General features: G+C 36.6%; 2 protein-coding genes across 4 annotated transcripts; one reads left to right on the top strand and one right to left on the bottom strand.

Moving 5' to 3' along the window:
• The first annotated feature begins 1,586 nt into the window (after nt 1-1,586).
• Nucleotides 1,587-4,576, top strand: lepb (leptin b). Of its 2 annotated transcripts, XM_085252732.1 has the most exons (3): nt 1,587-3,183; nt 3,349-3,499; nt 3,645-4,576. In XM_085252732.1, the coding sequence occupies exons 2-3, from the start codon at nt 3,350-3,352 to the stop codon at nt 3,954-3,956; spliced, it is 462 nt and encodes a 153-aa protein (XP_085108858.1). In that variant the 5' UTR covers nt 1,587-3,183; nt 3,349; the 3' UTR covers nt 3,957-4,576. The 2 variants fall into 2 exon arrangements, with proteins under 2 accessions (XP_085108858.1, XP_085108855.1); XM_085252729.1 differs by having other exon boundaries at nt 1,587-3,499.
• Nucleotides 4,577-7,749: 3,173 nt separating this feature from the next.
• LOC146555652 (transmembrane protein 53-like) lies at nt 7,750-14,290 on the bottom strand. Of its 2 annotated transcripts, none has more exons than XM_085252191.1 (4): nt 14,053-14,290; nt 13,552-13,842; nt 11,496-12,124; nt 7,750-10,702 (listed from the first exon to the last, which is right to left on the bottom strand). In XM_085252191.1, exons 2-4 carry the CDS (start codon nt 13,575-13,577, stop codon nt 10,341-10,343), a joined length of 1,017 nt encoding a protein of 338 aa, XP_085108317.1. In that variant the 5' UTR covers nt 13,578-13,842; nt 14,053-14,290; the 3' UTR covers nt 7,750-10,340. The 2 variants fall into 2 exon arrangements, with proteins under 2 accessions (XP_085108317.1, XP_085108319.1); XM_085252193.1 differs by having other exon boundaries at nt 14,057-14,290.
• Between the last annotated feature and the right edge of the window lie 871 nt (nt 14,291-15,161).

Below are 15,161 nucleotides of genomic sequence, written 5' to 3'. Positions count from 1 at the left end.
GTAATTAGGGAGATGGGAAACAGCGGGGAACATAGATGAACGGAATCTGACTAACACCACGAGGGAAGCAAAACTAAGAATTCATACAAGACAAGAGCCTATCAAAATAAAACAGGAAGTAACAAACACTGAGACAAGGACTAAGAAACCAAATAGGGACACGACTGGTTAGACAGAGAGGTAATGTTCCATAGCAGACGCAGAGGACAAGACACAGAGACAAAGCTGAGACACAAAACTAACATTATAACACAAGAAACTATGATAAAGGAATCTAGATAACAAACTCAGAGACACTTATGAAGAACTAACTAAAGAGTACAAAGTATAAACTTGAATCATCTTTTAATGCAGAAGAAATAATCACAAGATCGCAACAAAACTCAAAACATCCCAAAACTCAAAACGCTGGGTCAAAGACCCAGGACCATGATATTAAATGTATATAAAACTGTGGGGAAAGTGATTTACAAAGAGCAGGTTGAAAGTGAGCTAAGTGAGGTAAGTGATATCACATATAAATCTGTCAAAAGGAGGCCAGAACATTTCATTTTAATAGCTGATTTCTTTTTAAAGGTCAGTCCTGTGAATCCTGTCTGCGATGACTAATCTTTTGGGAGGTTTAAATCCTCTGCAATCATGCAATAATGCTTTAGTCATGTGTGTTAAACCACAACTATTTCCTTTGTAGACGAGTCACTTGGTTTCAAAAAGCCAAGTATGGGTGGTAAAGGTCAAATTCACTTGGTGCTCCGTCATGTTAACTTACTGGAAGTGACCTGAATACACTTTCCAGTTTTCTCCTCCCACTTGCCCATTTTTGCCTCAATGTATCATCTACTTTAAAAACAAAGTATTTCCATCTGCACTATGTTATTTCTGTAATACAAAGGAGTAACGTGGAGTACATATTATGATACGTACCATCTCAATATATTACCAACAACGATTAAAATTATGGGCATCAGCAACTATAGGATCGGCTTGGTATGACCTCTGAGTTTAAGGGGAGATTGATGCATGATGACAAATCCAGCCAAGCTGTGCTTGTGAAAAGAAAAGAAAAGTGAACAAAGCAAAAAAGAAGAATCTGTTTAGTGGAATATGTCATATAATTATCCACTTTTCTATCAGGAAAAGATGGGGAAAATTGCCTTTATATACCACAAGTTTGTTAGATAGTAAGACAGAAAGTTGCATAAATACAGCTTAATTATGGAGCATTGTGTTTTCTTTTTATTTTCAACTTTCATTATCTGTGACTGTCATCTTTCCAAAGAACTCAGTCTCTTTAATTTGAAGACCAGCTCAGATTAATTGTGGTTGTTATTATTATAATAAACATAATTACTATAGTATAATTATTATTATAAGCTGTCAACATGATCAGCTTAAGGACTGATTACCTTCTTCACAAACATATTCCATATAAATATACACACGTATGTATGTATATATATATATATATACATTTAATTTGAAGATATATATATATATATATATATATATATATATATATATATATATATATATATATATATATATATATATATATATATATATATAAGAAGTCCAGTGAAAAAAGTCCCTTTTTGTTATTTTCTTTGTAATTTTCTTCAATGTAATATTTTTTTCTTGTTGACAGAGAAAGTTTCTACCAACAAAGGATGATTTAAGGATGTTTTAAGAAGTAAGCTAAAGTGAATGTGCAGGTTTAGCAGGGTTTTATTAGGACAGGGGTGAATAAAGATATTGTTATTACCCACATTTTCCTAAACCTGCAAACCCGGGAAGTTCAACTCGCAACTTAAATATTTAGACTAAAGCAGATATCAAATGCTTTTTAAAAAAATATCTGAAACACTCTATTGCTCAGTCCTTTTTTTATACCCCCGTACACAAATTTACTGGTCAGCCAAAGAAGTTTTCAGTGCATTAGGAATAAGTCATATGTATGTTATGAAGATTGTTTACAGGTACAGAGAAAATGATTCATTGTGAATTAAATTAGTTACAGACATGCTATCCCTGCAATGACGCATCTGACTTACAAAAAGTGTGTTCTCTTGCATTTTCTTGCTTTTTCGGTTTTAAGCTTCTGTTGTGTGGTACATAAAAAGAAGTATAGGTATATTTACATGTATAGAGAACACGATTCATAGTGAATTAAATTAGTTACAGACATGCTATCCCTGCCTTACAAAAAGACGTTCTGCCATGACCTGAGAACTTAACTGAGAACCTAAACAGACAACCCAGAAAATAGCTTGTCAACATGTAAACTAGCTATCAAAAAAGAAAACAAAACACGGAAGCAATCAGATAAAACGGTCTATTTACCTCGACGGTACCCTGTAAAGGTTTGAAGTCCAAGGTTTTAGTGGTTTTCCAGTCATCGGCAGATTCAAAGGTTTCAGTGTTCAAGGATCTTCCACACTGTTCCACTTAACTCTCATGCCGTCACTGGTTTTATTACTGATTCCATTCCTGATCACGGCTAGTGAACTCTCAATGAAGTGAAGCTCTGACTGAAGACAAATAATGGTAAAATGAAAAGAATGAACAGAATATACTCCCTTTCACACACGCAGATGAGTCACAGTAACACCAAGACAACATTCAAAATTCTAAATCATACCGATATACCGTTATTTGTTTCCATACTGCATCAAATTTTTTTCCAGCAGACATTTTGCAACTCACAACTGTTTATCAGAAATATTAGAACAAGAGCTGATAGGATGACTCACTTATACTAAACAAGAAGAGTTCAAATAGCACTACATACACATTTTCTTTTAAACAGCTGTACTGCATGCACTCTGCACTGTGTCAGTCTGCCTACACATTTTCCAGTAACTCAAAGTTAAGATTAAAGTGTTACATTAACAACTGGCTTATACTAACATTGTTAATGATCATCTTAGGGGGGAAAAAAAATAAGAACATGTGTGTCTGAGTCAGAGTGATCTGTTTTCTTATTGATATTTTATGGGAATTTCCTTTTTAATCAGTGCATGTTAAGAAGTTGACCTACAAGGGTCAGGCTTACGTTTAAGATGTATCGTGGGGGGGATAGAGGAGGAGAACAGACCGAGGCAAGACTGAAGTGCAGGGCAGACTATTTAAATGTTGGAAACCTGCAAAGAAGCCAGTTAGAGGAGCACATTTCAAGAAATCCAGGTAAGAGATTAGATTTTTTTTTTTCCCCACAGTAAATGCAAAAAATATCCAGAGGAAGACGTTATTAAGGTTATACTTTTTTTTTTTTTGCATGTTTTTATTATGTCTTTGTTTATATGGCTTTTTTCTTTTTGTCTATTTAATGAATTCGTTTTTCCTTTTTAGGATGCGTAACATTCTGGCCCTTCTCTGCGTCTTTCTTATGGCAGCTCATCAGAGCACTAGTCTTCTCACAAAGGGAGAATCCATCAGAAACACCATACACAACATTGTAAACATTGCTCAGATAACCCTTGTCCACATTAAGAAACTAAAGGTACCAATATATTGATTATTTTTATGTTAATGCGATTTGCTGTTTATTTTCATTGCGTATACTGTTTTCTGCCTAAATTTTCTCATTGAGGAATGTTTTTATTCAATATTAAACTAAGCTTATGTATTATTTTTTTTATTCTTAGTTGCTGGCTTCACCGATAGGTGTTCCCACTCCTTCCATTGTAGGACTAAGTAATATAAGCCATGAGCTTGGAGTTTTGGATATTGAACTGCAGCAGCACCCTTTCCTCATCCAGATTCAGGCTGATGTCTCCAGCTTGGAAGGAAGGGTGCGCTCCCTCGCCTTCTCAATGGAGTGTCCCCTTAAGCCCAAACCAGCAGTACAGATGAATGAGAGTGTGTTCCCAGAAAGCCACCTTTACATGACAGTGACAAAGGTGCAGCACTACCTAGAGGAACTTCTTCTCAACAAGGGCAAACTCAAGCTCTGCTAACAAATTTAAGTTTGATGCATATATAGTAAGCCAGGACTTGACCCAGTGTAGGCAAAGGTTAATTTGTCTTTGTGATGCATATTTTCTATACATATAATTACTACGTGGACAACTGTCAGTCGTTAAAAGCATGCAATTAATTCCAATAATTCAGCGATTTGTAATATAATGAAAAAAAACTATAAAGGGCATCTTTTATTTCATACAACAAATGTTTTATAGGGTTTTACAGATAGATTAAAATACTCATATATTTTTTAACAAAATACATTTTTTAATACTTTATGGCAAACTGTTTTACACACGTTTGACATGGTGTGTGTTTTGAGGGTCAGGATGGGAAAAATGAGACACTACATAGTACTTGGAGGTTGTGTGAATAAGCATGATTGTGGTCATTTCTGCCAGTAAATAAAACTAATGCAAAGAATTGCATGGTGCTATGAAACTATTGCCAGAGAAAGCATATAAGACCTTTTGATGACTGTGCAATCTTAACTGTTTTTTAGTGGATGCTTGTCTCAGTGGTCTATTGAGCAGAACCATTAAGCGAAAGGTTATTAGGTTGTGTTTAAAAATGAAATGTGTTATTTTTTTGTAATAAAGTTTGCAATAACAAATTCTGTCATGACTGATGCTTTATTTAAAATTTAAAAGATTTAAGTCATGCATTTAAGACTTTTTTCACTTGTGTTACTTTGATAAAAAATCTTTATTAAAATATTATGTATGACATAAAATACAGCTAAACTTAATGGTACAATGATACAGTTTTATAAAATAAAACAAGCCAATAGATATAATAAATTTAAATTTCATATATAATAATCTACAATAATGGCATTAATGTATATCATATGCTGGGAGCAGCATTTTAACCAGCATAAAGAATTAAGTTTGTTTTTTATTATAAAATGTAGTTTTCAGCTATCATGGCTTTATTTTATTTTATTTTATCACATCAAGCTGACTACTCAGATGATAATAATATATTTACAAAAAAACAACAACAACAACAATCCTTTGCTTAAACTTTAAAGAAAAAATTATTATTCTTATATAAGAATTTCTACTAAATTGAATTTAAAAAACAAAACAGATATCATTAGGCAATAATTAGTTCACAATTACCCATATTTCAATCTAATGATTCACTTTCTTCATGAGACACATTCCAATCTAAACACCAAATGGCACAAAAACAGAAACTAACTTACTCATTACTGATTACCCGTGAACTACAAAAGAGCAAGAAGACACTTTAATAACATGGAGCTGTTCAGCAATGAGGAACTACAGAGCAGCCTCTTAGTACGACTGTCTGAAGTGTGTGAGTTGAAGTCAGCAGGACTTCTTTTAGGCTTTTGAAGATTTTTTACTTCTCATCCAAAAGCCACTTTCGAAGAAACAAACAGAAAAACAAAATCTAACCCTCTAATTTTATGGCCATTAAACAACACTAAGCAGAGTATGCTACACGTTTTGAAAATGTTAAAAACTCTGTACCTTATAAGGGAAATGTAACACAAGTCACCACAAATCGATGATGAATAATCACAGCACGAGTGTATGTGTGTGTGAAACGCTAACATAAAAAAGTAAACAGAGTTGAAATTCAAGAACCTTGATAAGGTTTTACAAGGTAAATCAACAGTAAATTCTTACAGATCCACTCTTTTACATTCTAAGAATAAGAAGACCTTTATTTATCCCGAGGGAAATTCTTTTGTCACGTACATGCTCAAAGCAGCAGGAGAGACAGAGGAACAGATGAATAAGATATACAATATATACAATAAGAATAGTAGTATACAGTAATATACAGTAGGGAGTCAGTTCTTCATACTACTCAGACATGCAATAAAAAATTACTACATACCTAAAGGGACTAAACACACAAGAGGTGGTGCTTGTAAGCACTTTATGGTAAGTCTGCTTTTTGTGTATTCCAGCTGAGTTCCATGAGATTCCAAAGAAAGTCTAACGATAACACTATAGGATTAAGTTTTTTTTTTAAATATAGACTTATTGGTGTTCCTTGCCTTTACAGTTATCTACACTTGGCCTTCCTCTGAAAGACGAATGACTGCCAGAAATATCTGTGTGATATGGAGCTGTTTGAGAGCAGTTTGAAAGCATGTTTATTCTATTAACTTATTTATTAAATTTCCATTGATTACTTAGTAAAATTCTCTTTTTTGAATCATACATTAGCCCGTGCTAACAGAGCGTTTAATTGTTATTTCCTGGCGTGAGAGAAGCTTCTGTAATTAGAGAGGAAATGCAGGGTTATTTTTGTGTTAGATAACAGTGGCAGGGAGGAAACAGTGGGTTACTACTAACAGCTGTACTGAAAAGACGTATATACTTCTGTGGACCTGTTTTTTAGTGCTTAGAATTATTAGGCATTCTTAACATTACATTGAAGTTTCTTAGTTATCTGGTCTAATGTGCCTTTGCTACACAACAATGGCAACAACTGTAAGCTGTTAAGATCATACTACAATAAGAGTGAATAACAGTATGGCTTTTTATCACAGAACATCTGGGATGATGTAGAACATAGTTTTATGAACAATGCCAGGAAATAATCAATAATCAAGCACTTCTGGTTCACTTCTTGTGAGAGTGGTCCTAATATATATGAACAACTCTGAGTAACTGCAGTACATATCATTCCTCAAATGTAACTCACACAGAAGTGGATGAAGAGACCTCAAAACACCATCATAAGCTCCTTTTCACACAGAGAGGGTTGCAGACTGAAATTTTTAAAAAGAAATTCAACTAAAAATATTAAAGTTTTCAAAATGTTTATCTTTGTGTTTTCCTAAAATAAACAGCAAGGGTTGAAAACAGACATACGGACTTCAAAGATGGTTGGAAAGAAGTTAAATGACATAGGTTTTATGGAGTTTATGTTTTACTTACCAAGAGTGATTGTGCTTTCATAACATGAGTTCATGTGAATGTTTGAATTACACTGAAAATAAAACAGAAAAGACTAGAAAACAGGTCTAATTCTAAGCAAACGTTATTGTAAGTCCAAATTGCTAAAATAGATTAAAAGATATGGTTGGAATAAACATGTGTAGATAAGCTAAACTAGCTAAGATGATATGCTTGGGGTAAGAAAAATATTTTTGCTTTAGCACATATATTTTCAGCATTTCTTTAGTATTAGATTTAACTTTGCTACCCTCCTTTATTTAAAGACTAACAGTAAGCCTTTGGTTGCACTTATACACACATTATAAACCCATTTATATATTGTATTTTTTTCAACTTGGAATAAATTTCCCACTAACTTCCAGGTCCACCCATTCACATTCAAAGAAAACTATCCTTTTTCCACATTATGAAGTACCCGATTTCATCATTAAAAGGAAAAATTTGGAAAAGAAATATCAGATAGACTAAATATCATAATAATAATAATAATAAAATAAACAAATATATATGTGTATAAAAGTAATTAAAATGACTTAAATGATAAACCAGTTACAAGACTTCCAAGTAATTATTTTTTTGGCCTTTTTTAAGTTTATTAGATGGACACAGTATAGACAACAGGGAGGTGGGGGCAGAGAGAGAGGAGAAGGCATGCGGCAAAGGGCCGCGGGTGCTACTCAAACCCAGGCCGGCCGTTCTCAGCCGTATGGCATGTGGTCGCTCGCTCAACGCACTGAGCTAAACCAGCGCCGACTTTCAAGAAGTTCTTAGTAGAAGTGAGACCATGTTGGCAATTTTTTATATGGAAAAAACTCACAAGTAAAAGTCCTGTTCCAAGCAGCGCAATTGAAATATTTTATTTCACTCAATGTGCAGCAACCACATCTCTGGTAAGAGTACCAACAGTTTATCAAAGCTTTTGAATTGTTTAAAGTGCAAAATAATCCATAACATAAGCACACAGGTAAATAACATCAGTTTTTTTAATACAACTTTACTTAACAGCAAGCAACAAAAATTCAAACAATGAATATGCAAAAGAGTGTTACGGCCCTGGGCCTTGGAGGAAGTGAGACTGCCCTTTTGTTTATGCAAATCTAAGTGTGCCAGGACTCGTGGATGACTGGCTGCTGGGAGTCCTGTGCCAGCCTTCTTTTATGCAGATCAAAGTGTGCCAGACTGCGTGGACGATTGGCTGCCTGGAGATCCAATGACACTCCAAGACCAACTGACTGGCTGATTGTCTGCACCTGGGAGTATAAAACCGCTGAAGATTCACACTGAGGGGAACTGCTGTGCTGACGTGAACATGCAGTGTCCTCCTCGTCTGCCTAGCATTTGAACTCCGTTTGTAAACTCTGAGATACAGCTGACCTTAGTTTTGTTAGAGTCTTGTGTTTGCTGGCTCAGCTTAGTTAACCCTTAGTTTTTATTCTTGCCTGTTCTTTTCTTTGTGTATTAATTATTTGCAGAGGTGTGGACTCGAGTCACATGACTTGGACTCGAGTCAGACTCGAGTCATTAATTTTATGACTTTAGACTTGACTTGAAAAAATGTTCTAAGACTTGTGACTTGACTTGGACTTTTACACCAATGACTTGGGACTTGAATTGGACTTGAACCGGTTTACTTGAAAAGACTTGATATTTTACCCCAAATATAAAATTTAACATGCATATTATATAGAGATTGAAAATGTGACGTCATTCACGGGTAGAACCGCAAAGGATTCTGGGAACTCGTGGCAAGCGGTACTAGCGCACGCAGGCTTTCAATTAAAATCAGTTATACAGCTATAAAAAGAAACACAAAAATGTCAAGAAGCTGTTGTATTATTAACTGCAATAGCCGGTCGCATGACAGCCACGGGAAGCCGACGGGTAAAGAGATCGGTTGTTATCGGATTACATCGTTGAAGAGAAATTGTTCGAGCCATGTTTCCGAAGTAACAAAGACGCGACGGATGGCCTGGATTGCAGCCATTCAAAGACCAAATATAACGTCCCAGAACACTCCAGCTCACAGGTTAGTCTGCTCCAAGCATTTACACGAAGGTCAGTGTTTTTTAGTAGTTAATACGTCATTTTCATAACATAATTAGTGATATAGGTTACAAGCAAGTCTGGCGCTGAACAGAAATTGTCGCGCTATGCTCCTTTATTTATTGTGCATAAATAGTGAATTGTCCTGACACAATATTGCGTTTCGCTTCTGTTATTATGGTACATTGACAAAAACATATACTTTTATTCACAGGATAAAACAATTGTTTTGTATCACTAATTGTCCAGTACGATTACAGCATACAGTATTATTGTCACTGCTACATTTCTGTGATGGGTACCAGAAATTATTTCCACTACTAATTAATTACCCTTGAGCTCAAAGGTCCTATTAATAAACGGTTAAGGAATGTGTATTTATGATGACGATTTGTGAGACTGGTAAACTTATGATACGTACGATGGTCTTTCGTTCTACACTGTGCATTTCAAGGTCCTGTACCCATCCGTCGGTAAACTGTACCTGGGCTTGTTGCAGTGACCTGAAGTTACTAAACTTCATGAGTGTATGCACTCACTCCAAGAACCGTATGATTATAAATATGCATATAAATATGCTAAGATGAGATAGCTGACTTCATCTAACTAGCAAATGTTGTCCAGGCTACGTTGGTGATACAGTTTTTTTTAATGTGTATGATATTTTTGTCATGCGATTTTAAAACTGGTCCTACAACCGCATCCAAGAATAACATGCAGCTTATCTCAGAACTGTCGGTGAAAATTATTATTGGAGCTAGGTTTAATTGAGCTGCATTTTAAAGAGGTGCAATTTCACAATTTGTGTATATTTTCTAAGTTCACTATTTTGTCATGTGTTGAGAAAAACACAGATTTTAAAATTACATGGTCTAATATTTACATTTAGCATAACTGCAACATTTTTTTTTCTTTTTTTTCTTTTTTTTTAAAGACTCGAAAGGACTTGAAATTCAAAGTTTCAGACTTGTGACTTGACTCGGACTTTTACACCAGTGACTTGAGACTCGACTCTGACTTGCCTGACATTACTTGAGACTTGACTTGAGACTTGAGGATAAAGACTTGAGACTTACTTGAGACTTGCAAAACAATGACTTGGTCCCACCTCTGATTATTTGCCCGGTGGTCTGTTGAACAGCCCCGTCGGTTTTTAGTTTAACGTTTGCAATAAAACCCCTTATTTACTCTGACTTCGTGAGTGGGCTTGTGTATGTTTCTCCCCACCTGTCGCCTAGCAGAGGGGGTCGTAACAAAGAGAGAAAAAATACTTCTCATTTTAATTAATAACAAAGCTAAAGGAAAAAAAATCAAAGTGCATTCTTTTTTAAATCATAAAACTTATTTTGTTTTTTAATATTTGGTGGTGGTGTATTTTTACCTCCCCTCTTAGATTGTTTTTTTACAGGAGGAAATGGGCAGCGAGTTCAAAAAGTGTTGCAGGGTGGAGAGGTAATCATCTGGGTGGCAGCGCAAGTGGGCCGCATGTATCGACTTCTTCCACTTTCTGCTGTGCACGTCCACTCCTCTCTGTCTCCAGACGTCAATCAGCTTTTCCATCACTGCAGTGTTGCACATTGCATCGTTTTCACTGAAGAAGAAGAGAGCGGGAGTGGTAACTGGGCTGTTGTGGAACACTTGGATGCTGGTCTCATAGAAGTCTGCCGTGTGGGTTTTGAAAAGCCAGAAGTAAAGCATGGCAGTGTTTTTGACAAAGCTCTCAAAACGTGGCACCAGAGTTCTACCAATGCCTGGATAAAAAATGTAAAAAAACACAAGAGAGTAAATAGTTTAGAGTTTTAAAGCTTTACTCTTATGTAGGCCGTGTATCAAAAATAACCTAGACCTATATAGCTAAGTCCTAAAATGGCCAGCTGTAGGGCAAAATCAAATATTATTACCTCCTTTTTAGTGCTTTTGTTGTGTTGATGATCCAATCCAATACCTGACAAGTAATGTCATGGCTTACCCTGTAGTCAAACACACCAACAAGTCTGTGCTCCAGTTCTTCTGATTGCAATTCTAGCCTTTTTCTTTGTAACCTAACGTAACTCTAATTACCAGGTGCTTTGCGTCCATGTTGTCAGAAGTTTACATGCATCATGGGCATGAATTTGATGGAAATTTTGCACTTCTAACAGACTTTTTATTTCTTCAAAATGTTCTTTTTCCTCTTTGGAATCTTTAAGGACTTCAAAAAACAAAAGAAAAGAATTGGGTGCACATGTTTGAATTTATTTTAATTTAAATAAATGAGGTTTTAGATGGTAGTACAGTAACTACACAGTGTGAATGCCAGTTAATTTTTTTTAGAAAACTAGACAGAACTAGCGGCTTAGATAGAACCTGATAAAAATCCCAAATGTTAAATGGATAAACTGCTTGCAGACACAGCCCTAAAGCCGATTAAAACAAGCAGCTAGAGAGAACTCCTGACAAACTGGAGCAGTGGGTCGATCGGCTAATAAATTATGTAAAGATCTGACACACGTATCCAACACAAAAGTGAACTGCAACCGAATATACTAGATCACTCTCACTCACCTATCGCCATGTGGTCCAGTGTGCCGACCACTAAGCTGTCATAGATGTGTCCCATCATCCTCTGTGCCAGGCCTCCATGTTTTTTTGGTTCTTGGACAATGTGGGTGAGGATTTGAGTGAAAGTGTAGCCACCGATGGAAGAAGCATGAACCAGCATCACCCTCCCTGCGAAGGGAGGGTTCTCCAGAATTTTCAGAACCTCCAATCCATACTCAAGCCCCCATCGAGGCCACAGGAAATGCATCACACTGCTCTGAACCAGGAGGACATCCATGCCACGGTCCAGATAAAGGTCCCGGTACTTAGCTATTCCCCCTGGTTGGGCTCCAAGCCAGGAGAAGAAAACCAGAAGTGGACGAGAAGTGGACGAAGAATATGATTGTTTTTGGTAGGAGACAGTGTTTGACGGTGAATCTGAGAGGAGTGTAGAGGAGGCTTCTGCAGATGGTGAAACAGGGAACGTGGGGCAAAGAGCTGCAGAATCTTGAAATTTTTTGGCAAGACATTCTGTTTCGCAACCTGTACCAGTGAGTGGAGTGTAATAATAGGTTATGCCATTGCAGATCGTTTTGGCTATTAAATGTCGTCTGTTAACTTTATCCGACTTGGTTGCATCAGTCCTTATGAGGCTGAAAAAGAGGCCAGATTGAAACATGAATACTTTCCACAGTTCACCAGAGAAACATCACAGAGCAACAGACTATAACATTCACTTGGCTAAGGATTTGCAAACATATCCTCAGAGGACCCAGAGAACTCAAAGACTGATTATTGTCATTATCTGTTGTGACTGTCACCACAAACAGTAATTCATGGAGAATTCTTTGAGGTTAAATTAACTTTAATTCCCATCGTAGGACTGAAATTATGGACAAACAAAATGACTATAATAAAGTCATCAGTATGGTTTTAAAGGAAGGAAGTTTATTTATTGTGCCAGATGGCCATTTGTTTAACGTCAATGTAAAATCATTTTACCTTATTTAATGCCATCATTTCCATTTTAATGACATTATTTTTACATAGCCTGTGAGTGCAGTGGTTCACATGATCAATTTTCCATGCATTAGACTCAACAGACTGTTTATTTACATGCGTTTTTAAAAGACTTAATTTATATTGGAAACATGTTTACTGTGTTAAGTTTTATTTCTAGATGATGATGTTGAAGCCATGTAATCATCATTAGTGGACTACATGCAACTGAGATGCATAGCAGGCCAAGGTTTTTGCATGTCAGTGTGCACTTCCTATTTGAGTCTGGCCCATTTTATGTGTAAAATTATGTCGTTTTAAAGGAAATAATACAAGAAATCAAATAACTAATTGGAGGTTGTTCGCTACTATGGATGACGGAAAGGAAAAGTCAGCTGTAAACCATCTTCTTGCCTCACCTGAATGAGTGTAACTTTACCAGGTTGTTAATTTGACCTACACAGAAAACACCTGATTAAAGTGACACATTCACCCCTTCATTTCATCGATGGATCCATTTCCGTGATCACAAAAACTTCACGCATGGCATTTAGCTATATATTTGGCTTTATTGTGTCACCTCCTTGTAATTGTACTTTTTTAACACCTTAGACTTTTATAAACCGTAGTTTAAGTCAATTTTGCACCATCTTTCTTGGCTCTTTACTGGTGGTGCTCTATAGCGACACGCTGGCAAAACGAATGCGTGACCTTGGTTGTTAATATTTTTTACTGCGTTCTTGACGCACACCTAAAGCTCCACGCCGATCCACTGATTACCGTATTGTTTGAACATGTGATTAACAGACTTTAGGAAAATGATCCACACATAGCATTACAGCTTGCTTTATACCTCTGCTGCTTTTACCAACGCGTGCACTGAGTGAAGTGAATCCTGGGGGATAATTTCAGAGCATTACTGGGTCACGCGAGGACACGTCACATCTTTTGTCTACCTTTGTTTCAGTGGATATTCGTGCAAAGAGCAGTAAGCAGGGCATGCACAAGTAATGCCAAAACAACATGATGTATCTGTCTACATATATATAGATAAACACATATGTATATATTTATATTTTACCCTGTGGAGAACAGCAGGTTTCCCATTCTGAGAGACTTAGGTGTGTCCGTCTCCTCCTGGTATTCTGAAAAAAATTACTTCTGAGAGTCGTTTAGATCTGCTAAGGCTTTATAACGTAGCAACGGATAACCCCGGATGTTTGACTGACAGTCAAGAGTCCGCCTCTCTTCCACCGGCTCTTGCCGCCCCTTTAACTCCCGCAGTCCTCCGTGAGCGGTTTCTTGTCCGCGTGCTGCAGTACGTCTGCTCGGTCCCATCAAACGAGCGGAAACAAAGCGCATAAAAGATCGCCTAAGACACAATGTGAAAGCAACAACTATTAGTGATGAATAATATAAGACGAGGTGTTCAATAAAAATTCTTGTTTGACCCTTTAACATCGGAACACGAAGGTATTTATAGCGTCAAGGGCTCGCATGCCCTGGTCACACTGACCCGACAGGCTTCATGTGGCTAAATAGGGAAGCACAGAAATCCACAAGGTTATTTGTTCTGACATACCAACCAGTTAACTCCAAAACGTCTGATGGGCCACGAGATGGAGCCAGAGAGCCACATAGATTTCAGAGAAACAACTTTGTGCTGATGCAGTGGGTGGCACTGACACGGCAAAAAGGTTGTATTATAGTATATTAAATATTCCCGGTAGCTTCATGTTGTGCACAGTTAGTTGTATGTGTGTGTCATGGTGTTAGTTTCCTGTTCGGGATTTCCCTGTTTAATTTTGCAATTCTTAGTCCATTTACACGCTTGCCAGTTTTGCTTCCTGTATTTGTTGTTCTTTCCCCCTTTTCTGATCGTTTGTCCTCAATACCTGTCACCTGAGTTTAGTCTCCCTCACCTGTTCCCTATCAGCTGATTGCTCACTTGGGAATAAATGTACTCCCAGTTTTAATTTGTTTACTGTGGAAAGTCCCCTCCCGTGTGTTAATTTGTGTTTGAGTGTGAACTCTGGACTATGTCAGGGACTTTAGCTTTTGCCTGCTCATCATTTTGATTGTTTGCTACATTATATGATTCCCCATGTATAACCTTTGCCTGCTTTTTGTTTTTTTAATTATAATTATTTCGACGTTAAACTTTAACTCTGTTCTCTGTGTGCCCTGCATTTCCATCCTCTTCCTCCATGTCTCTCAGAATAACCTGCTATATATGTTTATTATGTGTTGTCGTCTTTGCCTTTCTTTACGACAAATTGTTCTTACAGCAAAATCTAATTTTGTAGAGTTATTTTAGACAGTGGGGAATTCCAGAATCTAGAAAGCTATGCCAGCAACATGTTGATGTAATTCATCCTTTAAGAAGCTTCCAGATTAAAATTGTTACATCCTGCACAGTAAGACAGTATTAAATATGTTTTATCTACACAAAATATAACAGATATACCAAACTCAGGCATAAATACCTGAATTCAAAATTATGTAGAGTTCAAGAATCTGAGTCTATGTTCTTAACTTTAAGTTTACATTTGAGATCGTCTCAATGGGGATTCCAGAGAAAGTGAGCCATGGCTGTCCTCTGACAGTGCTTTATATGTAGGTAATTTTAAAATGTCACACACACACCGCTACAACACCTTACAATTTTCCAGGATATCTGCTTATGTTTGA

The sequence above is a fragment of the Mchenga conophoros genome, linkage group LG17 (assembly GCF_057382185.1).
Source record: "Mchenga conophoros isolate Kocher_MC1m ecotype Shallow Benthic linkage group LG17, M_conophoros_male_GT1.1, whole genome shotgun sequence".
Taxonomy (NCBI): Eukaryota; Metazoa; Chordata; class Actinopteri; order Cichliformes; family Cichlidae; genus Mchenga; species Mchenga conophoros.
Note: the sequence above shows the minus strand (reverse complement) of the source record. Positions and strands in the feature narration are given on the sequence as shown.

Excerpts from the sequence above, each read along its gene's own strand:
- lepb (XM_085252729.1), top strand. The coding sequence starts at position 3,275 with ATGTTTTTATTATGTCTTTGTTTATATGGCTTTTTTCTTTTTGTCTAT. Across the intron at positions 3,500-3,644 it reads TCCACATTAAGAAACTAAAG|TTGCTGGCTTCACCGATAGG; the intron begins GTACCAATATAT and ends TTTTATTCTTAG.
- LOC146555652 (XM_085252191.1), bottom strand. The coding sequence starts at position 13,577 with ATGGGAAACCTGCTGTTCTCCACAGG. Across the intron at positions 12,125-13,551 it reads AACCTGCTGTTCTCCACAGG|CCTCATAAGGACTGATGCAA; the intron begins GTAAAATATAAA and ends CCTCTTTTTCAG. Across the intron at positions 10,703-11,495 it reads ACTGGACCACATGGCGATAG|GCATTGGTAGAACTCTGGTG; the intron begins GTGAGTGAGAGT and ends TTTTTTATCCAG.